The sequence below is a fragment of the Glycine soja genome, chromosome 17 (assembly GCF_004193775.1).
Source record: "Glycine soja cultivar W05 chromosome 17, ASM419377v2, whole genome shotgun sequence".
In the NCBI taxonomy this organism is placed as follows: Eukaryota; Viridiplantae; Streptophyta; class Magnoliopsida; order Fabales; family Fabaceae; genus Glycine; species Glycine soja.
Window position 1 is genome coordinate 5,605,926 of NC_041018.1, and position 24,568 is coordinate 5,630,493.

General features: G+C 33.1%; 2 protein-coding genes across 8 annotated transcripts; one reads left to right on the forward strand and one right to left on the reverse strand.

Annotated features, from left to right (window-relative positions):
* Positions 1-3,948: 3,948 nt before the first annotated feature.
* On the reverse strand, positions 3,949-15,759 carry LOC114394199 (DNA-directed RNA polymerase 3B, chloroplastic-like). Of its 7 annotated transcripts, none has more exons than XM_028355841.1 (19): positions 14,945-15,759; positions 14,117-14,320; positions 13,898-14,031; positions 13,354-13,423; positions 12,802-12,860; positions 11,325-11,442; positions 10,842-10,955; positions 10,446-10,577; positions 9,779-10,195; positions 9,361-9,411; positions 8,105-8,175; positions 7,662-7,746; positions 7,428-7,580; positions 6,994-7,068; positions 6,772-6,861; positions 5,906-5,953; positions 5,711-5,825; positions 4,823-4,926; positions 3,949-4,633 (listed from the first exon to the last, which is right to left on the reverse strand). In XM_028355841.1, exons 1-19 carry the CDS (start codon positions 15,644-15,646, stop codon positions 4,520-4,522), a joined length of 2,856 nt encoding a protein of 951 aa, XP_028211642.1. In that variant the 5' UTR covers positions 15,647-15,759; the 3' UTR covers positions 3,949-4,519. The 7 variants fall into 7 exon arrangements, 5 of the variants coding, with proteins under 5 accessions (XP_028211642.1, XP_028211644.1, XP_028211645.1 ...); XR_003662666.1 differs by having other exon boundaries at positions 4,615-4,633; positions 5,914-5,953; XM_028355843.1 differs by lacking the exon at positions 4,823-4,926.
* Positions 15,760-19,837: 4,078 nt separating this feature from the next.
* On the forward strand, positions 19,838-23,459 carry LOC114393310 (putative leucine-rich repeat receptor-like serine/threonine-protein kinase At2g24130). The gene is made up of 2 exons (XM_028354599.1): positions 19,838-22,414; positions 22,934-23,459. Exons 1-2 carry the CDS (start codon positions 19,870-19,872, stop codon positions 23,314-23,316), a joined length of 2,928 nt encoding a protein of 975 aa, XP_028210400.1. The 5' UTR covers positions 19,838-19,869; the 3' UTR covers positions 23,317-23,459.
* Positions 23,460-24,568: the final 1,109 nt, after the last annotated feature.

Here is a 24,568-nt window from a genome sequence, read left to right on the forward strand (position 1 = left end):
GTTATCAGTATGATACAATATTATAATTTCAAATTTCACCATATAATATTTTAGATAAACTTGAAAAATATGGGACCCATTTTCACAATGTTAGTACTTCTATATAACATAAAATATTTAACCTTTCAAAGACAAACCCAAATTTTTCTTCTTCTCTGTGTCTGCTACTACTAGGCGGTGCAAATAAACCCAAATTTTTCTTCTTCTTCTTCTCTGCTACCTTTGTGTTAATTGTTTCAATTTAAAACCACAATCAGTTGAAATTAAACAATTACTAACCGAAAAAAAAGGGGAAGGCGGTAGTCAGCAAAGAGTAGGTGTCGATGGCGGAAGCTTTAAGGTTTCTACAGTGTTGCTGCGGTGACGAAGCTTTACTTCTTTTGTTTCTGTTACTTATATTTTTGCCCTTTTAATTTTTAACTCTTACAATTGTTTTGCCCTTTCAATTTCTTGCCCTTTCTTTAATATTTTTCTTTTAATTTTTACCTTTTTTTTTTTTTTTACCAAATGAATTTGGGCCAGAACCTGGGCAATTGCCGATGGTAGCCGGGCCTTGAAACCGCCTATGATTATTTGTCTACCTATTTTATATATTTAGCTCCAATACTCTGTTTATTTTAGTTGATGAACTGATGTCATGCCCAGTTTGTCTCATGTCAACTGTTTTTGTTAAATATCGGATGAAATTGAGATGGAGGAATCTAATTAAATGAGGTAAAATTTGATAAACTGAAAATACTTGAGAAACTAAAAATGCAATTAACCCAAAAAGATAATTTAATATAAAAAAAAGTTTTGAAAAATTAAAGGGAAAGATGAAATCTTAACATAAAGAAAATATTAAAAGTAATTAATAGATTCATAAGTTTTAAAAATATAAAAGTACTAAATATCGGTGAAATTACTTATTAGTTATTACAACACAGGAGGAGAAAAAAAAAAGGACACTGAAATTCTCTCGTTTAACATGAATAATGACCCAAATTTATATTATAAAAGTTGGCATTTATCTTCATGAATTTGAAAATGGCATAAAAAATTAAAACCGTTGATGTAAATTAAAAGTTTAGAAAATATATTCTAGAAGTAGAATATATGATAAGAAACCTTTATATTTACCTTTAAAACTACAAATTTGTCTTAATTTTTTAGTTGCTGAAAAATATTATTTTTTTAAAATTTATTTGAAAAATAAAAATGACACCTATGACTATGAGTTGACATCAATGCATGAGTTTCATCAAGAAGGATCGTGCTTTCGCTCATCCATGTGACCTAGAGTAAGATCGATTGAGGATATATATGATGTGTCAAAATCCGCTATAGTCGTTTGAACGTTGATTTGAATGATGTTCATCCGAATAATTATGGAATAATTCCAGTGGATGATGATATGGTTAGACTTTTTTTTTTTTCTTTCACAATATAGTAATTCCTTTAATGAGGCTTTGGCCATCCCATGTATCCAAGGGTGAATAGAAACAACAAAAGACAAAGATATGATCATATATATAGCTGCATCAGCACTTCCTAGCAAATATTTAGTTAGACTAAACAAATATTTCAATCTACGTTTCTAAATTATATAATGACCATATTACACTTATGTAATCTCAAAAGAATCCCTCTTTGATTCAAATAGCACATGATGTCGTGTCGCCATATCATATTCCGTTAATTTCCCTCGAAACTTATCCTAAATGCTTATCTTCAATAAGTGGCTTTTTTTTTTGTTGTTGTTGTTGTTAATGGTCAGTCGGGGAAATCATGATTTTTTTTTTCTATACTCCTTTCAAACTTTAGAGTAAAATAGTATAACCAGTAATTGAGACACCCGCTCCTAACGTACTGCGACATTTCATACGGTGATATATGTGGTTCCTAATTGCTCTACTAATTCTTGTTAATATTCTACCAGCAAAAACAACAATATGATGGTGATAATTGATTTTGCTTGAAAATAAAGATATATAAAAGAATCGAGGTTATGGATGTTGTTCCATTCCACATGGCATGACAAAACTAAAAAGCCAACAGAGTCATTCACTAGGAGTTAGTTGCATCAATATATATAAGGGGGGACTATAGGCAAACACATTGGCATGTAAGACAGTGATGTCTCACCTTAAAAGGAGTGACATGAAGATTGAGAAGAGAAGGACCACCACACGAATGCATGTATATCATCATTCATCAACTAGTAAGCATGGTCATATCATATGTCTGGCAGAGGCACAAAGATAGATTCTGCTGCAACCCACATGCTCTCTATATGTGATATCAGTAGCGGATCTAATACTCTAAGTCAATGAGTACAAATTATAAAAAATAAAATTAGTGGATTCAATTATATAAATATAAATAAAATAAAATATAAAATATAAGATTTTATTTACAAATTTAATAAATTTTAAAAAATGAAGGAGTGCAAATGCACACCCTCACTCATATGTAGGTCCATTGTGTAACATGAAATCAAAATCATGCATGTGGTGTATAAGTATAGCGACACAAGCTCACATTAGATTCCTTTCGTTGATTTTTTGAGATTCGGCTCTTCTTAATCACTAATCCAGAGGATCTTCATTACTACCTTCCAAGCTCATATTTTATCTGAGATAACAGTAAAACTTCAACCAAACGTGATTTTTGTAATGACTTTGGAATTATTAAAATGAAAATAATCGAATATTAGTTATAGTTTATGATGAGTGGAGGTTCCTCTTCTTTAAATGCTAAGGCGAACGACCACCGAGTCTAAGAGCATAAATCAACTCGTACGGATTATTTTAGTTTAATTAAACATTTTGAGTTCGAGTCTGAATATGTGAAAATGTAAGTATGCTAAATACTCAAAGGAAGAATTTATCGTCCACAGTGATGCTACAAGATTCGAATAGTGGAAGGCACATGTTTTCTATAAAAAAAAATGTTAAAAAGGCAAACTAGGTAACCTCAATTAGTTGTCATAATTATGATATATTTATGAATTGTTTACTAACTAAGCACACGTGTTTGGCAGGATAAATTTAAGAAAGAAAAAGTTATAGAAAAAAAGGTGTGAAATAGACTAGAGAGTAGTGATACATTTTGCCCACGAGAGAAATTTTGATGGGAGTAAATTATAGGGGAGAGAAGAATTTTTGGTTGGGGAAACCACTAGAGACATTTCTCTCCCCCTATACTGAGATCTTTGTACGGTGCAAAGAAAAGAAACTGGACTGGAGAGTAGTGATACAATTTGCCCTTATCAGGAGGATGGTACATGTGTTTTCTCCAAATGCTGTTACTTGTAACTGGGTGATTTGTGGTCTATGTAGCACAATAGCTGGTTTTTGTTTCTTTTCTCATTCACTAAAAATAATGCCAAGAGGTGTGATTTTTCTCTCTCTCTCTCTCTTGACAGGCCTGATTAATATGAAAATGTTTGGAGAAAAAAATACTCCAATACACACGTATCCATCACCGGTGTTTTTTAAAAAATATTTTTTTATAAAAACTAAAATTGAAAATAAGATCAAATAAAACATTTTGATAAAAAGCTTATAAGCAGTGCTAACTCAAGTCTTTAACCGAGTAACCGACTCCCTTTCTTCAAAGAGTAACTAGTTAACTACAAGGATCATCAATTTAGGCTGGTCCACTGCAAATTAATGCATTTTTTATTAGCTTGGACTGAATCAATAATTGTTAGTACAAAAGAGTAGTTGCAGACTTGCAGGATAAAAACTAGTACTGTCATTTTGCCTCCATTTCCACACCATTTTTTTTTTCTAGTTTTGACTACTTTTTAAGGATACATTGGTATTCAATTCTAACATGTGTCAAAGTTTAAAAGCAAAAAGTTTTTGCAAGATAGTAACAAAATAAGATGATGTGACCATAATTCTGTTTGCAATTGCAGCCTTATAAATGAAATTATATCTGATTCATAGCATCAACTGGATATGTCTAATTCAAAGCTGACATACCATGAATTAACTCTTATTCATATCAAAATTTTCTCGATACAATTGAAATTTATAATTTAAGTCAATGAAAATGAATAATTCTATGTACAAATTACAAAATGAATAATTCTATGCCTAACTATCTATCTTTCAATCGTAGATATAATACGTCAATTCATACATTGCAGTACATCTAAACAGAAAAGATGGTTTACATCATCAAAATCAGCTATTGTCTGTAGCTCTGCATTGTACACAAGACTTTCTGCAAGCTCAATTTGAGAATCGAAGACAGTATCAGGGGTTTCCTTACAAATTGATTATAAATGCAAAGGATGATCAAAGCTTAACTCTCCTTTAAACCAGCCAAGTAGTGTTCTGAGCATTCTAGTAACAGGAGACTTCCTTCCAGTCCTTTCCCTGAAAGCAACCTGGGGTCTTTCTTTGAATCAAAACCTCCACGACAAGACAAAGTATTGTCTCAGAAGTTTCTTAATGATTTTGCATCGGAAGTGAAGGTAGCAATGCTTCCATTTTAAGCATGGAGACTCAAGAACCTTCTGCAATGTTCAGTTAAAGAAGTATGGGGACTCAAGAACCTTCTGCAAGTCAAAATCACCTCTTCTCTCTGGCAGTGGAGGGAAAGTTAATCCTGGGTATGATGTCTCAAATCCTTCTAGCAACTGTTAACATATCAAAATTATCAAATAATGAGTTTTTTTTCTCCCTCCATTGGTCTAAAAGGCAAAAGATTTGCATTAAGTAAGGACATGATGTTTTAATATTAGATAATGAGAAAATAAGAAATAACTTTTCTCCATATATTCCTATAAAATAAGCCAAAGTTTCTCATGATACAGAAAAAAGATTACATTTTCAAGTATTGGCATGCTATAAAGTTCCACAAATTTTTCTCTAAGAATCTGACTCATTTTCTCCACGTCACATGCATGTGTCCAAAACGAGTCATGAACCCCTGCATACACATGCATTTCACAAAATTTAAGCACCAGAACATAAAAAAGAGTTTTTCTTTAATAGACTTTCCCTGCCACCAAATTTTCTCAAAATTGAGCATATAGAGTGAAAGTTGAGTGAAAATATATAAACGGAGCTAGATAATTAGAATACAGATTTAACTGCAGAGTGGTTGTTATCATAGATGTGCCTTGAGCATTACTATCATAACCTCCAACATGATATTGTAAGACATTCAAATGTAAATTGATCCAAAGCAATAGTTTAAGGATGTGTTTAGTTTGCCTTCTGAACTGTGCAAGATAGGTCCTAAAATTTGTAGGGTGCAAATTGCAATATTCAACATACGAATTCAATGAAACTAAATAACAAATCTGAAAAAAGGCAAGCCTCAAAATGAACTGCACTTTCCCTTAAACTTGTGATAAGCTTTAACAATTTTAAAGTGATTCCAATTGAATCCCTACATCTTCTAGTTCCAGAAACAATTAAGCAAAGATGCCAAAGAGAAAATCGTTGCCTATAAAAATAGACAAATCCTCTATGCATTAGAAGTCTCAAAGTGACCAATGAGCAAAGAGCTCAAGTGGCAACAGCATCAGACTTCATTTTGATTCCTGTTACAAACTCCTGACCCTTTCCGTTGCCTCAATTCCTAGGTCTACACAGCCTCCCTTGGAACCTGGAAAAATCTATTAAACTAATATTGTATATTTTTATGACTTCAGATGGAAGTTTTGAATATGCTATAGGATTTTGTTAGTGAAAGGAGGTCTTAAAACCTGCAAAACATAAGCCAGCATCCCTACAGGCAAGAGCAGTCATCATCATGTGTGAACCATCCAGTGAATGTACGAAGTTTGGAGGAAATGCAGATCTCTGTTTCTTGGCATCTACCTGGAATAAGAGTAGTTTTAATAACGAATATAGTTCAGAAAGAAAGGAAAGCTGCAAAAAAGAGGACTATGTCCACTTACTGCATTACCCTCTCGTCTCAAAGCCAAAAATTGAAGAGATGTTTTGATCTGCAGGTCAATGGTGAGATTCACAAGTGTTGTGCTTTTAGATAGTAAAAAAGTTCTGAAACTATGTTTTGATTCAAATGTATAATTATTGGTACCTATCACAGGTTTTTACTGCTAATTCTATAATTGAAATACATGACACCTATAAATCTATGTTGCTTAAAACTAGTGCTTCGCAATATTTGTGCCATGCTCTGAGAAGCAGACAAGCACACATTATAATGGTCTAGACATTATGAGGAAATATCTGGTGGCCATACCAAAATAGTTCTAAATGCAATGGAGTCCTATAGCCACTGTCATTAATTTATTATTGCATTCTGCAGGTAACTAACTGGTGTATGTCCATTGCATTGCCTAATAGCAGGACATTGTTCAGGTGTCTCACAATGAAGAGACTATTGGATTAAATAAATCACCAAACATCATAAAAGCTTTCACACTCCAGTGACGAGCCACCAAAAAGGAAGTAATACAAAACATGTTGTTTATAGAGAATAATGGTTCCGAATCTTAGTATCACAACAGCTCAAGAAAATGGTGAAACACCAACAATTACAGCCATATGGTAGCAACACGTTAAAGAAGGGTCCACAGCTCCACACTAATCTGTTAATACATCAATCCGTTGCATCATGTCACATAAGTTACCTATGCAACTGGGATTGTTACAGAAGTCATTCTTTTAACCATTTAGGTGGATATCATACATTGTACATTTAGTATGTTGGTTTTAACTTGTCACTGTTCAGTAAATTAATATTAATATCTATAAAATAAAACAAAAGGGGGAACATTATTTGTATATAAAAACTTACCAGATGCCGTTCAGTTTTACAGTATGGTTGTACAACTGGAAGGCCAAGAGGAGTGGTCCAACGAACAGGCTGGTTTTCAAAAGCAATTACCTATTAAAAGTTTAAGATCCCACCATTCAGGAATAGAAAGAAAGCTTGCAAACATGCAAGCACACATACAACAGTGCCAAAACCAATAGGATTTTAGTATCATTTGAAGTCCAACATGCTATGAGACCAAACCTTTGCACAATCACCAAGCCAACCCATAATGACACGTGCAGCACCAAAAATTTCTCCAAGCGCAGTTAATGTCACCTATAGAATGATAAGAGTATAAAATATAAGACAAGAAAGCAGATTTATTGTATAAGCATGTCTTTGCATGTTGGTTCACATGTATTTCCACTCATATATTATGGATATATTTAATCAAACCAAGCCCATTAAGATCTGGACACTCAGATAGTACTAAATATACAATACTGTGAAATAACCAACTTGATCTAAAAACTTTATCTAGGTTTGATCGTATCTAAAAAAGAATGTCTTCTGTAATATAAGTATTCCAGCAGGTAATAATATCCTGCTGATGCAATGATGAGAAATACACATCAAGTCAGCCATTGCAGTTTCTAACAGCTAATATAGGTTCCTATAACATGGCTGAAACTTACTCTAGCAGCATAGCAAGCTGCAGCAAATAAAAGTTTTTCATCAGTAATAAGACCTTTCTCCTCTAATCTTCTCTTGATTTGCTCTCGTGCCCCAACAAAGGTAACACCATAAACTGAAGTCATCACTGTCTGTTTGACCAGTTTCCTGTCAATCTGAAAGCTTCCAAGAGTTGGGTGAGTGAAAAGAAGAGATTATAGCTAGCTGCAGGAGCATAAATTTTAATCAATATTGACCTGATCAATTAAAACTTTTGCTAACAAAGCATTTGGATAGGCAGCTGGATCTTTGATACAGTCCTTTCTCATAATATCATGAACCCTGCTCAAATATACCATTCAAGTGAAAATAAAATTTTGATTATGCATAGTAAAGTTGACGAATCATTTGTATTGTACACCCAGTACTATGGAGTGTAGATCATGAAAATCTACATGTAAGATAATATAGTAAATATACTCAAGGAAAGTAGGTCATGAGGTAACAAATTTTAACCAAAAAGTAACTATTTGAGTGATATTACTATTTCAATGCGGTTGTGAAAGCAATGCATTTTGCATTCAGACTTCAGCAAGGCAGTAAGGTAATGATGTGAAAGGCTTTGAGCTTGAAATAATGTAGCATGAAACAGAGGTTTGAATGTAAAGTGTATAGGCTGTTGATAAAGGATTTAACATACCTAACAGCAATCTCCGAGTAAACATCAGCTGGTTTCTCACTAGCGACCAAGTTAACTGCAGCAGCCTCCAGCTGACAAATCATATTTATTCCAGTAAGAATAGCATACACAGGAATTTTCCAGCAACAGAAAATATTATAGAATAATTAATTGGGTTAATTACCCTTGTTATGGAAGGCAATTATTTTGGTCTTTCTGTGAAAGCGAACACATCAATAATTAATACTTAATTAATTAGAAATACAGATTCAAGTGCTCTTCACTGACTGCTTTGGTTGCCAACTTAGAACGACTTAGTGTGAACAAACACTTTAATTGCTTAAGAAATATAAGTAGCTATTAAGTATTGAAATTATGTGAGTTCCAGAGATAGTGATCACTGACTCACATGTCAGGAAAATAGAACATCAGTATAAAGCATATCTAACTTTAAATAGATTCAACACACAAGAAAGGAAGAAAAACTAATCCTCCATAACACAATAAGCCTGAAGGCTGCTCGAACACATCAAATTTCATAATCAACAATTGGGAGAATGAGAAAGCAATTAACACATTATAAAAAATTATTGATAAAACACCAATTGTAATAGATGAAAATAGGCTTAAAGAACACCAGATTAAAGAAATGACAGCAATTTGCTGTCCCAAAGTTCAGAAACTCCTACAGAGGCTCTGTTCCGAAACTCTCTAACATCACACATAACTGTCTCCAACACAGCCATAGAAGTGAAAATACATAACTGCTCCATAAATTGCCAATGCCATATGGCCGTTATTAAAACTGAGTTCCATCACAGTTATTAAGTCCTATTTTCCTAAAGTAAACTTTCCAAATAGTGCGTCTCTGGGCCCAGGTGGTCTGAGTGCTTATCAATTATATTACCATAACATGCATATAAATTATTGGTCATACTATTAAATATGTTACCAAACATGGAGATATGAAAGTAACAACAGCTAAAAGCACCCAAAACAATTCAAAACAAGAAAGAAGACCGTTTTGGGTATACTGAGCAAGCTGTGTTAATATGATGCTGCAGGGCTCATACAAAGAGGTTATCTTAATACATCAAAACAACGCTGACATGTCAAAATGTACTGACTCAACAAAAATAATGAAGAAAGCTATAGAACAAAAAATCATACTCAAATTATCACAATTCAGGAAGTGCATAAATCTAATAAAGAAAACACAGATTATATCAAGAGTGATGAGTGATTGCAAAATCAAAATGGGATATAAGTAGACCTACAGAATCTCTTCCCAAAGCAGCATAGTGCTGTAAGCCATTACAGGAACCATCCTAAAATTCATCAAAGCAGTGTTGTTAGCAATTTTAAAATATATATATATATATACTAGAAAAAGAGAAGAAAATAAATAAAATGAAAGCTGGATAAATATGATAGTGATTTTCAATATGAAGAACCTACCATGGTATTACTGTAAGAGTTTGGGTACCAAATTTCAATTTTTTTTTTCTTTTTTGATTTTTCCTGTGATTGTACACTACCATTTAGAAGCATAACATTTACTAATGATCTAGCAGAAATTTTCTATCCATCATAAGTCCATAGGTGAACTTGGAGTCAGTTTGGTCACTTATATAAGTAGTCTGCATGGCTATAACAGCTCTCTTTCAATCCTAAGGCTTCCAATGAAACATTTACCTGATGAATTGGCAAATGTAAGATAACAGAATTTGGTGACGAGCTTCTTAAGGCTTCTGACAGATTAATACAAGCAGCAAGGCACTGGAAAGGATCATCAGCCATTAACCACCAACGATTTCCATTAATAGGATTATCAGCAGAGTCAAATATATCATGAAGATGATTCTCTACAAAAGCCAGGCGGCCATCATAAGACAACTTTTCAATACCACCAGCATATAAATTTGCCAAGTGTATCTTCAGCCAGCATAGTCCAGACTCTCCTAATGGCCGTCCTTCAGCAAACTCAAGCAATCCTCGACATAGATCACAACTTAAATGATTCAAATGAGAATGCATGGGATATGCTCTGCCGCGGAAGTCAACATTGTGGGGATAATAAAAGCCTTCCTCATCTTTCATTTTCTGAGCCACCTGTTTCAAATGTATTTTATTGCAATTAATTTTCAGTTAGTGAATTATGGAATAGATTTGAAAATAATTATACAAAATTTAGTTGAGATTATGCAACACTTGATCAAATAGAACCAACATAAATGTCAAACTATGGTTAGATACTTAGATCAGGAAAGACAATGTCACTTATGTAACAAATAAAATTGGAATTTTCAATTCTTCAAATATAACATATAAACGTAATTGACAATTGGAGGGGAGATCTTACAGAAAGCTTAAGTTCAGTGTCACATCTTAGAGAATGTCTCTCCAGATTAATTTTCTCTGCCTTCCTTACACTCCACTTCCATTCCTGAATTTGTTTTAAATCCCCTAAAGGTGGCCTCTCTGGTATAGGAACCTACAAGTCAAATTAAGAATATACGTAGGTAAGATGAATTGCATACGATAGGTAATGCTGAGAACTCATCACACTTCAAGCATTTTATGAAAAAAAGGTGGAAATATACAGGTGAATAAATTTAATTAGTTTATGCTTAACTTTCTTTTATTTATTTATTTAGCTTTGCCATCTAATTTTCAAAAGCAATAGATGAACAGAAAAAAAATAGACAAAAGAACTTATATAAAGATAACTTCAAAAGTTGTTACTGTTTATGCTTACATCTTTACGATCAATCAGACCAGCAATGTTACCTCCTCCAGCCCAAAGGGACTCCACAACATTAAGTAATCTTCTATTTACTCGCCATTTGGTGTTGCCAAGTGTGTCCAAGGCCTACAAAAAAGGTATCATTAAAATGCAGAATAGGTTAAGCTTATATAACAGAAGCACACTATTGAAATTTGACAAAATGAGCAACAGTGTCTAAAAAAGTGTGCCTTTGTGCAGGGAAAATTAAAAAGTATGATGCCTAAAATAAGATTTTAGATATAATTGATTTCTAAGTCTTAAGCACCTTTAAATGTAGAAGACTACAAAAATTGAAAGTTAAGAGAAATTAAAAATAATGTTTAATTAAAAAATTGGAACCATTTATTTGATTACAAGCAAACAAAAATGCCCCAAGTCTTTTTTATCAGATTATATATTTTGTGGAATATCGCCACACTCCTTTCTTGGTAAGGGAAAATTTACATATAGTACCTCAAAAACTTTTTGCATTTGTTTCCTTTCAACATTCTTCATTACATCTTGCTGCTTCTTGGATCCGTGAGTGCGCATGATATAAGATGGTAGGAACAAATGCCCACCTTTTTCATACCTGGAAAGAGTGTGGTAACATATTAGACATACAATCATAGCCATGAGCAAGGAGAGAAGCACTTAAGACATTAAGGTTGTAGAGACAATATAAAACTGTATCCCATACTACATTTCGTATTTTCACCACATTCAAAAGTATTGGAAAGCCGCCTTAATGGCGGTCTCAAGGGTTGTGGTTTAGTCCCACATTGACTAGTGATAAGGCCAAAGTTGTGTATATAACTCAGGGGCAACCCTCACTTACAAGCTGGTTTTGTAGGATTGGGACGTTGGGTTAAGCCCAAAACTCACATTCTAAGTTTGTGACTAGACACTGCTAGGATTACAAGAACGAACAAGTTTTTCAAGCTGACAAGATTCACACTCTAAGTACTGCAAGTGAGATAAATGAGGAACCATTTTCTTTAAATTTTTAAGACTCAGACCCAACAAACAATGAAGAAAACTAGGAGACTTTGTAATGTTGCAAGCAACCGAGGACGAACACTGAAGCTAATAAAGCCCAAGTGACTCATATCCTGTAACAATTATCTACCTTATATTCCTATCCTGTATAAGAATAGAAGCAATGTTAAGCTATAGAACACTGTCAACTACGAGTTAGATGACTAATAGAAATCAAATTAAAAGGGTAATTAGAGACAAGAACATAACCAAGAGATAAAGATGGAAGAGAAGTGACTTGACCAATGCCACTAGCTTTAGCTTTTGACCAACCTACAAGAGTAATGTGAATGTGATGAGGAGTTTTAGGTTGGGATAATTTTGAGACAGGAGAGGGATTACCAAATCATATATAAATTCATAAAAACATAAGTTCCTAAAGTGAAAACATTTAAATAAAAAACAGTTAATTTCTTCAAATCATTTGAGTCTTAATAAGATGTTACATTTACATTGGTTTAAGAAACAATGTGTGAGCAACATAAAACACAATCACTGGGGTTAAACAGGGGGGGGGGGGGGGGCGCGGAATTACATTCGATCTTGTTGACTCACTTCTTGACTCAAGAGTATATGTAAGTTTATACAAGTTTATCCAGAAAAGAGTTTGACAACAAGTTAACTCAATTTCTCTACCTAGAATTCTAAACTCGTAGAGTCTACGAGTTAAGTCGATAATTTGACAACAATGAGGCTATCTACATAAATACATATCAAATATGATATAAATAGGAGCAAACTCGGCTAAATCAGATTTGTATCATACCTCCTAGATATCTTTATAATCTACGTAATATCTCAACATCCACCTATCTCTAGCTTTGAGAAGGGTTTAAACATGGCATAATAAATCATGCTTCATAAATCTAACCAATGCAGGCATTTCAATATGAAATACTAGTATGAGCCATACCCTTTCCACTTTTTTGGAGGTACTAACATCGGCATGTAAGGCATTAACATATGCTTAACCTGCACAAAACAAATGCATTGATTAATAAAAGAGTAGATTAAGATATATCCACTTTATGAAAGAATAAGCAGTACCAAACATGCTTAAAAGAAAACAGATTTTGAAATAACAGAAGAGCAAGTTAGAAGAAATGTGAATGTTCAATGATTTCACCCAAAAGCTTCATGCTTTTAGCTAGCACTAGCAGGAAAAGATAGGGAAGTCCTTTAAAGCATAAAACCTTCAGAATGATATTTATGCAAAGCAAGAATCAAGTTGTCAAGGTCCTCCTGTACCTCCACCTAAATACAAGTTCTTTTAGGGGAAAGGGAGTTATAAAAGGTTCTAAAACTAATTTACAGGAAGATACTGCAATGTTGTTAGAGATAATAATTAATTTGCTTTGTTTTCATGCTCAGTAAGCTATAATGAAAACATTTACAACTTTGTAGGACAAATTCAACTTCATGGCCATTATATTGTGGGTTGGGGGGGGTAGATTTTTCAACTTACAGATTTGTCCATCCCAGCAAGGACTAAGGGATCACATTCTATGACACCATAATTCTTCAAAATCTTTTGCCTACAAATATGTAACAGTTATTCAAAAAATAACAATAAAACACACAAGGGTGAAATAAAGGCACTTTCATCAAATCATTGAACACTTTAAAAGATCTATCAATCTATCATACACTACATACATATGAAATATTGAGTCCCTCTTAAATGTGGGATTTTTATCCTCTCATTTTCCTTAAGCAAAGATCCAACCATACTCCATTACTGTACCTTCTAATTTGAAGGCAAGTGGCATCTGTTTGTCTATCAGAAATGCATGTGTGTGATTGGGGGGGGGGGCAGAATTATAAATAATCATCATATCGAAGCATGCCCTAAAATTATAATTATTGATACCTAGTATCATAATATTCAAATAAACAGCCAATAGCTACTTTCTCTAATCTGATAGTGCCATTTAATTGCTAACTGCTAAGGAGCAAGGCCTAAACTATTAAATCAATCATTCTTTAAAAAAAAAAAGGTGAAGCCTCACTCTGGGTTCTTTGATATAGCTTTAAATTTATGCCTGAATGCTGGTCGAATATCAGGTGGAGTATCAGCAGACTGATTAACAGGGGAGTGTACAAATGCTGTTTCAATTAATAATTCTATTAATCGACTTCCCAGCTGCATAGATTCATAGAGTTCACTCATTAGATTCCATTCAAAAAAATAAAGTTGAAGATAATTACACTCAGACATTAAAACCAACCTTAGCCTGAGTATCACGACCCCAAGGACCAGATTCTTTCTCTTTCAATAGCATCTGGACCTGTTTCAATCTTCTTCTTTTAATCAAATCATTTACATGTTTCCTTAATTTTTGTTTATCATTATCCATACTGTCTTCATCACCAGCCTCTGTTTTCTTACTCTGGTGACTTCTAGTCTTTTCCAGGAACTTATGAATCCTAACCTGAGGTACAATAAGATAATCACAACAAATATCTAATTTATAAAAGAATAAGAACCAGTAGAAAGGGTGCACTTCTTATCTGGCATCCCTATTAATGCTAGATTACAGCAAGAACAACCAAGAGTGACACAAGAACATAGAAGGAAATTTCAGTGAAACAACTTCCCGCTAGTATCTTTCCTCCCCCAACGGTAAAATTGGATGTTAGAATTCATTGACAAAGAGCTCCCTTGTACTAGTACTGGTACAAGTTAAAAGGAGTAATTAAAGGATTGGACCTCAATTGGTATTAGTACTAAACTACTAATTACTAAATTGTTGAACACCCTCTCATTTCACTTTCATTCCCAATGCCAGAAACTTTAAGTGAAAACAGTAATAAAAAGGTCACAAAATGCACTGTCAGACTAAGAGTCCTGCATAAAACATTATTCAAAACTTCAATGAAAGGAACCACTCAAAATGCACCAGCAAAGCCACTGATTAACTATCAACTATCAAGGACCGCCATGAAACAGCGACTGCTACCACAATTCAAAACCTTGCCTTTCCACTTTCTTGACCATAAATAACACCTCCCGCGAATTGATAATACTATAAAGATGAGATTATCATACGATGTACCTCTTGTTCCACAGCCATACCAATCTGAACAGCAGCATCCACAAGGAGAACACAGCCCGCACGGCGATACTCCTGAGTCACCAAACCCATCACCTTATGCATGACAATAACAGCCAGTTTAGCAGCAGGCAAGGAATCAATGTGGGGCGCAAATGCTGCTTTGTGCTTCTTTGACCTCTTCGACTTCTGCTCTGCCTCTATAGCCTCTTTGAGAGGGTCAAACCACCCCAAAAACAGAGCCTTCACGTGAGGCAAATTGGGAGTAAGGTTCTTCTCGCGCATTTCTCTCTCTAGTTCTCTGTATTCTTCTACCATCTTCTCCAATGCTTCAGTCTCCGCCTTAATTTGCCTCCTCCTCAGTAAATTGAGCTTCTTCTCCTCTTCAATATCATTCAGCAACAAGTCGTTCAAAATCCAAGGTGAGTTTTGGATGAATATTCTCTGCGGTGGGTCAGGGGGCTCTGTTTGATGAACCCCATTAACGGGTTCGTGCAAATTTTCGAGCTTTTGGACGCAATTGTCATGGACTGAGGCAGAGAGATGGAATTGAGTTCTTGGGGTTTTGATGGTGAGTGGAATAGAAGAAGGGAAACAACAAAAAATGGGGTTTGGGAAGAAGAGAAAGTGATGGAGAGATTGAGATTTTGTTGGATGGATTCCCCTCTGAAGGTGAGGGGTGGAAAACGAAGTTGCAAACGCCATTGAAAGCTAATCTGTGGAGTGTGGATAGTGCAAAAAGCAAGTAATCTTGTTGGAACTTGGAAGGAAGAACATCAAACCTTCCTTAAACCCCTCCACTGTTTTTATTCAGACCTTCTTTCATTTTCTAAGATTTCTTTATGTTTCCTTTATATACTTAAAATTTAATATGAAAAATTATTTAAAAAATTATACGAATCTTTGCGTTTATAACATTTTTCAATTAAAAAATTGTGATATTCCTCAAAATATAAAAAAATTGTGATGATAGCTAAGGAAAACATTTAACTAACTGTCTTATTGGATAAAAAATATTGATTTTTTTATGTTTCTGAGATTATATTTATTTTATTAGTTTATTTAATTAATACTTTTATACTTTCTCAAAGCTTCTTCCTGTTAATACTTAGTATAAAAAATATTGAATATGTTTTATATTTTAAGATATTAAATATAATTTTATAATACTTTTTCATATAATAATAAATTGAAGTTTTAGTTTTTTAAAAATTACAAGTTACTGATAAAAAAAATTAAATTTTATTTTATTTAAACTAGTTATCTTTCCAATGAAAAATATATTTATGAGATAAAAAAATATTGTATTTAATTTACATATAATTACTTTGGTTAATAAAGTTTTTATTTTAATGATAATTGAAAATAATAAAAATATCAACCATTACTTTGGTTAATAAAACTCATGATGAAGATTAATATGTTATTGTGTATGGGTTAAGTGAAACAGTTTAAATCTCTTTAAATAATGTCTTAATTTTAAGTTTTGTAGATTGAAAAAAATTATTAAAAATTATCAGTCAAGTTTACAATGAAACATAAAATATAATAAATATTTATAAAAAATTATATAATTAATATTTTATGTATTGTTTTATTATTTTTATTGAATAATTAAATTCATCTATTAAATGTTTAATTCAATTATTTAAAACTAATAAATAGAAGAAAAAGAAGTAGTAAACTAGTAACATGAAATCGGTGGTTAAAATTATTATTTTAAACCTTTCCAGAAGTTAAATATAGTAATTTTTTTATCCTACGTTGCACTTTTTTTTTTTTTCTAAAACGTTTCAAACATAAAAGCATACTTGCTTTGAGTGGTTGCTGTAAGAGCACACTTTCTTCATTCTTCTATTTTCCCTTCATTCTTTTATGTTCCCTTCACCCTTCTTCACCCTTTTTTTAATTTTAAGGCTCTAATGACAATGAGGTTAAATCAATTATTAATGGGAGTTTAGCAAACAAACACTCTTGATGTAATGATTCTAAGTATCTATTTAATATTATTTGAGTTTCATTATCTCTTTTATGTGCTTAATTTCATGTTTGTCGTGTGATAATTCATATTCATACTATATTTTAGGGTTTAGCATTAGAAAATGTTTATCTCTTAATAACTGAGAAAGAACATCTAAATAATTCATTTTTAGGGATATAATGATTTTATTTAGTCTGCCTATGCATCTCCGTTTATGATGCATTTTAGCTAGTTCATCTCTTAAGGGATTAAGAGAGAAATTAGGAAAATTAGACTCTTACATGTGAGGAATCACAGTTAGAGTATATGCAAGTGTTAATTGAAATAATATTGAATAGAAAAAAATTATTAATATTACATCAATAGTAATTTCAGTAGGCTAAACCTTAGCATACCTATCATTTTGGATCAACCGTCACCTCACTTTCTAAGTGTTTGTTTTTTCTTGCCCTTGCACATGCTAATTAATTAGTTTAATTTCATGTTAATTTACTTTTAATGTCACATGTCACAAATATTTAAATCAATTCATTAATTGCTTGAAAATTGGATATACACAACTCTAAGTACAATCAAAGTCTTGATGGATTCCACACTCAGACTTCTCTTATATTTACTACTTTGACGAATTAATATACTTGTCAATGAATTAACATAAGGAGTCACGGTCACATCCACCACCGTAGGAAAGACAACTATGTTTCGTTTCTACATTTACGCAATTGCATGATATTATTGTCTCTTCGGTGTGTTCGGCCCTTAGGCCATCCCTATGTACAAAGGCGAGATTAAATTACACTGATGTGGTTTTGATAATTATTACATTATTTTATAAATTTCCTGTATAATATTTTTTAAAACTCATTGATATATTGAAAGTTCTTTCACATAGATCACACAAGTAAAATTTTATATTAATCTAAAATCATTTATTACTTCATTCATATAAATTAAAATCAACGTAATATAAATATTTTAAAATATACTAAAAATATAAATCATTTTATTACCTTCTTATTATTGTTCAATTTTGACAAAATTTGATACAAATGATCTTGATAATAAATGGATATACTTTAACTGTTAGATCAATAAAAATCATATTTAATATAAGTTATAAAAATGATATAATAATTATAAAAATTACACCGATATAATTTGATCTATCAGACTTACACATATATTATGTCTTGCTGCATTCTTACATATTTATCAAATGATGTCTTAATTTTCTTCAATTAATATTTAAAATAATATTCAATTTTCCAAAACATCATTAAAATAATGTTTCATTAATTAAAATACTTTTAAAATAAAGTAGTACTTAATTAAGGACGTGATTTTTTTTTTCATTTTCCAAAGGCAAATGAAAAGAAACCTAATTAATTAGTTCATACATGGCTAAGCATTGTAGGAAAAAAAACATGGATCAAGCAATGCGATAAAAAAAATGAATTAAAAGCACTACCCGCAATATACTCTCGGCCTATGAATCTACAATTTATTTGCAAATGTTAACATTCCAAACAATCTTATATATTTTATTTTAAAAAAAACAGATTATGGCATAGTCATTGGTCAAGTTGAAAAACATATGCTCCTAAAATATGCATATATTAGTTTGGTACAGTTCCTCTTTTAATTAATTATATATGTAAGTGTTTGCAAAACATGTATGAAAACCAACACGTGGTATAGCTGGAGGATTTTACTAATATCAAATATAATAAATATGAGCCGTCTCATCTCTTCATTGCTATTTCGGCTGTTACTTTTTATGCTCCTTTTACGATAGCAACGACAATATTTCTCTTTTCGTTCTTTACTTCTTTATGAAATACTTCTATCAGACTATGTATTAGAGTAATTTCTCTTAAAAAAAGTAAAATTATTTATTTTAAATTGATTTTATATCAACTTTTAATATAAATTCTTATAAAAATATTCTTTGAACACCATTTTTTCCGAAATAAGTTTTATTGTTAAAAATAACTAAGAGTGCGCGAAACATTAAAGGTACGCTACTAATTAAGCATGCATTATTTCTTTGTTATCTCACCTGTTACCTGAAACAAAAATCTACATAAATCTAGATTATCTTCCGAGGCAATCGACCACATTATTTGAATTTTGAAACAATATTTTCCCACCGTTCATGCTTCTCCAATTTTTAATAGTCTCAGGAATTCATTGGTCTTCAAACTCGGATCAGTAAAGAAAACATATTTGAAGTTTCTTAATTTTATTTGAAAAACAATTTCAAAATAAAAGCCGACATTGAAAAAAAAAGCACAAAAAAACAAATATATATATGTATATAGATCTGTAGATTTGTCTGGTCTATTGACAAGAGTGGATGGAGCCAAGTCGCCACGTCCCGCCACCAAACTAGTTGCCATGGGAACTCTTCAATTGACATGAACAAATTAACAAACAATTCAAAACAAAATCAACATTGTCAGCACAGTCCCCATAAGGCGTGCCTATTAACCTAGGTTATCCTTTTTAATTAACAGCACATCAGGCACTACTTGAACTCAATCTAGGAAGCAATGGTGGTGCATAACACAAAATTGACATATGATATGATCTTCATTAATAAAAAAAAATTAATGTTAGGCACTTATAATCTTGTTATGCTGACATGTGCATCACTATTGCTAAACACCCCGTAACGTTGCTCGCTTGTCAATTCTTTATACGTCAATTTCAAAGTCAAACATCGTAGGCACGCACCAAACATTCGTTTGCTTCTTCAACGGCAATTAGGCACATGGTTTAAGTTTCAGATTTTTTCCATCACTAATGATTCCTTTAAATCCTTAGTGCTCCCCTTTTATTGAGACACATTGAGCCTAATCCTGCACTGTACATCTTTCCTAAGTTTTCAACATTTTCTTCATTATTTTCCTTCTTTTAGATACAAGACAAAATATATTGATCCATTATGTTGTTGTTTACAATCTTCAGATTAACAGTGTTTCTAATTTTCTTCCTGGGCACTGTTCAATCTAGAGTACTTCATGGGAAAGAAAATGCTGGCATAGTGAATGGAAAAAAATCACTTATTTCATTCATGTCAGGCATTGTTTCTGACCCTCAAAACGCTCTAGAGAGTTGGAAGTCACCGGGTGTTCATGTTTGTGATTGGTCAGGTGTAAGATGCAACAATGCAAGTGACATGATCATAGAGCTTGATCTCAGTGGAAGCTCACTAGGAGGCACTATTTCCCCTGCTCTTGCTAACATCTCTTCCTTGCAAATTCTTGATCTTTCTGGAAACTGTCTGGTGGGTCACATTCCAAAGGAATTAGGCTATTTGGTTCAGCTTAGACAACTCAGTTTGTCTGGGAATTTTCTTCAAGGGCACATTCCATCCGAGTTTGGTTCACTTCATAACTTGTACTACCTTGACTTGGGAAGTAATCATCTTGAGGGAGAGATTCCCCCATCTCTTTTCTGTAATGGGACTTCACTGAGTTATGTAGACCTATCTAACAATTCCTTAGGGGGACAAATCCCCTTCAATAAAGGGTGTATCCTTAAAGACCTCAGGTTCCTATTACTTTGGTCTAACAAGCTAGTAGGCCAAGTTCCTTTAGCTCTTGCAAACTCTACCAGGCTTAAATGGCTTGATTTGGAGTTGAATATGTTGAGTGGAGAGCTTCCTTCTAAGATTGTAAGTAATTGGCCACAACTACAATTCCTTTACTTGTCATACAACAATTTTACTAGCCATGATGGTAATACCAACCTTGAACCTTTCTTTGCCTCCTTGGTGAATTTATCTCACTTTCAAGAACTCGAATTGGCGGGAAACAATCTTGGTGGGAAGCTGCCTCATAACATTGGTGATCTAATTCCCACCAGCCTCCAACAACTTCACCTAGAAAAAAATCTCATATATGGCTCTATACCTTCACAAATTGGCAACCTTGTCAACCTGACTTTCTTAAAGTTGTCCAGTAACCTAATAAATGGATCAATCCCTCCCAGCCTCAGCAACATGAATAGGCTAGAAAGAATTTATTTGTCAAATAATTCACTATCAGGTGAGATTCCTTCAACCCTTGGTGCTATCAAGCATCTGGGACTTCTAGACTTGTCAAGAAACAAGCTTTCTGGTTCAATACCAGATAGTTTTGCAAATCTATCCCAGTTAAGAAGGTTTTTACTTTATGACAACCAGCTTTCTGGAACAATCCCACCAAGTCTGGGAAAATGTGTCAATTTGGAGATTTTAGACTTATCTCACAACAAGATAACGGGGTTGATTCCTGAAGAAGTTGCAGACTTGAGTGGCTTGAAACTATACTTGAATTTGTCAAACAATAACTTACATGGTTCTTTGCCATTAGAACTCAGCAAAATGGACATGGTGCTAGCTATTGATGTATCCATGAATAACCTCTCTGGCAGCATCCCTCCACAACTGGAAAGCTGCACAGCACTGGAGTACCTCAACCTCTCTGGTAATTCCTTTGAAGGCCCTCTCCCTTATTCATTAGGCAAATTGCTCTATATTAGATCACTTGATGTGTCTTCCAATCAATTGACTGGGAAAATACCAGAGTCCATGCAGTTGTCTTCCTCTCTCAAGGAACTTAATTTCTCTTTCAACAAATTCTCAGGGAAAGTCTCAAACAAGGGAGCATTTTCAAATCTTACCGTTGACTCTTTCCTTGGAAATGATGGTCTCTGTGGCTGGTCTAAAGGCATGCAACATTGTCACAAGAAACGTGGTTATCATTTGGTGTTCTTGTTGATTCCTGTGTTACTATTTGGCACCCCTCTCCTATGCATGCCTTTTAGGTACTTCATGGTAACGATCAAGTCAAAATTGAGAAATCGAATTGCTGTTGTTAGAAGAGGTGATTTGGAGGATGTAGAAGAGGGAACAAAAGACCACAAGTACCCAAGAATTTCATATAAACAACTTAGAGAAGCCACTGGAGGCTTCACTGCTTCAAGCTTAATTGGTTCAGGCCGGTTTGGACAGGTCTACGAAGGAATGCTTCAAGATAATACAAGAGTAGCTGTGAAGGTGTTGGATACAACACATGGTGAGATTTCAAGGAGCTTTAGAAGGGAATATCAGATCCTGAAAAAGATAAGGCACAGAAATTTAATAAGGATCATCACAATTTGTTGTAGACCAGAATTTAATGCCCTTGTTTTTCCCTTGATGCCAAATGGTAGCCTTGAGAAACATCTATATCCAAGCCAAAGATTGAATGTGGTTCAATTGGTAAGAATCTGCAGTGATGTAGCTGAGGGAATGTCCTATCTGCACCATTACTCTCCAGTGAAAGTAGTGCATTGTGATCTTAAGCCAAGCAATATACTCCTTGATGAAGATATGACAGCTTTGGTTACTGATTTTGGAATTTCAAGGCTTGTACTAAGTGATGAGAATACATCCACCAGTGACTCAGCATCTTTCAGTTCAACACATGGTTTGTTATGTGGCTCAGTTGGTTACATAGCTCCTGGTATGTACTTTATGAACTTTCATCAAATATTTTTTCTATACTAAGGTCATGACTATTATGTGATGATATTTTTCAGAAATTTTGGCCTATGAACCACTTTCTATAATAACTTTTAACTGGTAAACTCCAAGCCGAATAATTGATCTGAAAAAGGATGATAAGAAAATTTTCAAGGGCTGTTCGGTTCCAAAAAAATACTTTCTATTTTTATTAAGTTTTCACTTTTAATTATAAAAATGTTACATTATTTTCGTTTTGTCTTCTGTATATTTTTAAAGATTTATATAAGAAAAGTGAAAACAATAAAAAAAAAGTTATTTTTCTCCATTTCACATGCAAATATTTGAAAATAAAAATAAAGTGATATTTTATTATTAAAAGTAAAAATAAGAAAGAAATACAGAAAATATTTTCCATTGAACTTTGTTATTTTTTGTGTTATAATTGCTATTTATCAAACAGTTTTGCATGTGCTGTAGAACTCACTATTCTCTCTATATTCCATTTTCTTGGACACAGAATACGGAATGGGAAAACATGTTTCAACTGAGGGTGATGTTTACAGTTTTGGAGTACTTGTGTTGGAGATGGTCTCAGGTAGACGCCCCACAGATGTACTCAGCCATGAAGGCTCAAGCTTGTGTGACTGGATTAAAAAACAATACACACACCAACACCAACTTGAAAACTTTGTTGAACAAGCACTGCATAGGTTCTCTCATTGTGGCGTGCCAAACCATCGTGTTAAAATTTGGAAAGATGCTATACTTGAACTCGTCGAGGTGGGGCTAGTATGCACACAGTACAATCCTTCAACAAGACCAACCATGCACGATATAGCCCAAGAGATGGAAAGGTTGAAGGACAACCTCACTAAGTCAAACTTGCCCCCTCATCAATAGTTCAATTTTCTCATCCCTTGTAACTGTAAAACTCTTAAATTTGTTACACATTCTAATGTCATAAGTTTTTTGATAAGTTTAATTAGCATCTCAAGTATCATAGTCAATTTTTTATATTTAAATTCGGTGGAGTTGCGTTGAAATATTTGTGTTGTAATGTTGATTGAGTGAAACATACGGGTCAATATATATGTTCCTATTGAATTTGTCAATCACTTCTTTTATTTTAAACGATCAAGTTGATAATTGATTTTATATATATATATATATATATATATATATATATATATATATTTTTTTTTTTTTTTTTTCACTTTCTGGCTACCTTTTTATGTAGTTAAACTAGTTATGGAGAAGACATTGATGAAAAGAAAAGAAAAAGAAGCCACATCCATGAATCCTATTCAGATTGCACAGATCACTTTAGCACTAGAAAACCAATTTGCCATGATTGTTTGCGTCGGTAGGTCAAGTCCGAAGCAAGATATATTAACATGAAGCGAGAGAATATCCCTGGAAAACAATTTTAAACAAATACGCAACTTGACCTATTTTATCACATGCATCATCATCAGGTTATTCATTAATATGAGGTCATATCACGATAAGGATATGATAAATTCTTAATTAACATATCTTAAACTATTCACTCAAATGTCACCGTGTCTCAAGAAAAGAAAGACTTGAAGCCAATTGGCACAACAATTTCTCACACTGTACGCACGTCTACTGCTGTGCTTATAGTCTTTCTTTAATGCTCGCTCAGAAAGGGTCTAATAATTATTGTGAAACCAGACTCAATGCAAGAAAAAAAAAGTAGTTATAACTGACAACTTTTTCATTCTATATATTGCTAACTTCGAGTTCAAAGCAATATTAAGGGTACAAAATTTATAAGTTGCAACAGTTCCATCGATATCACCTTAATTTGATTCCTCAAGAGCTTTGAATCTACATGCAAGAACCTCACTTAAGGGTACAAGATTCCCACGTTGTTAATCAACAACATAACATCATCCAACCCATATATTGCATTGCTACTTAAACCCTGGCCTATCCATTATAAAGATAGACGGCAAAATCAATGAAATGGTCTTAATTAAGTCTTAACTATTATAACAATCAAATTATCCAACATCTTCATATTATTAATTAGGATTTTGACTTTCCAAGACCACATTCAACCTATTTCAAACGACTAACTATTTATAGTTTAGTTAAACTTAATTTCCTATTCAACTTAAGTATGATT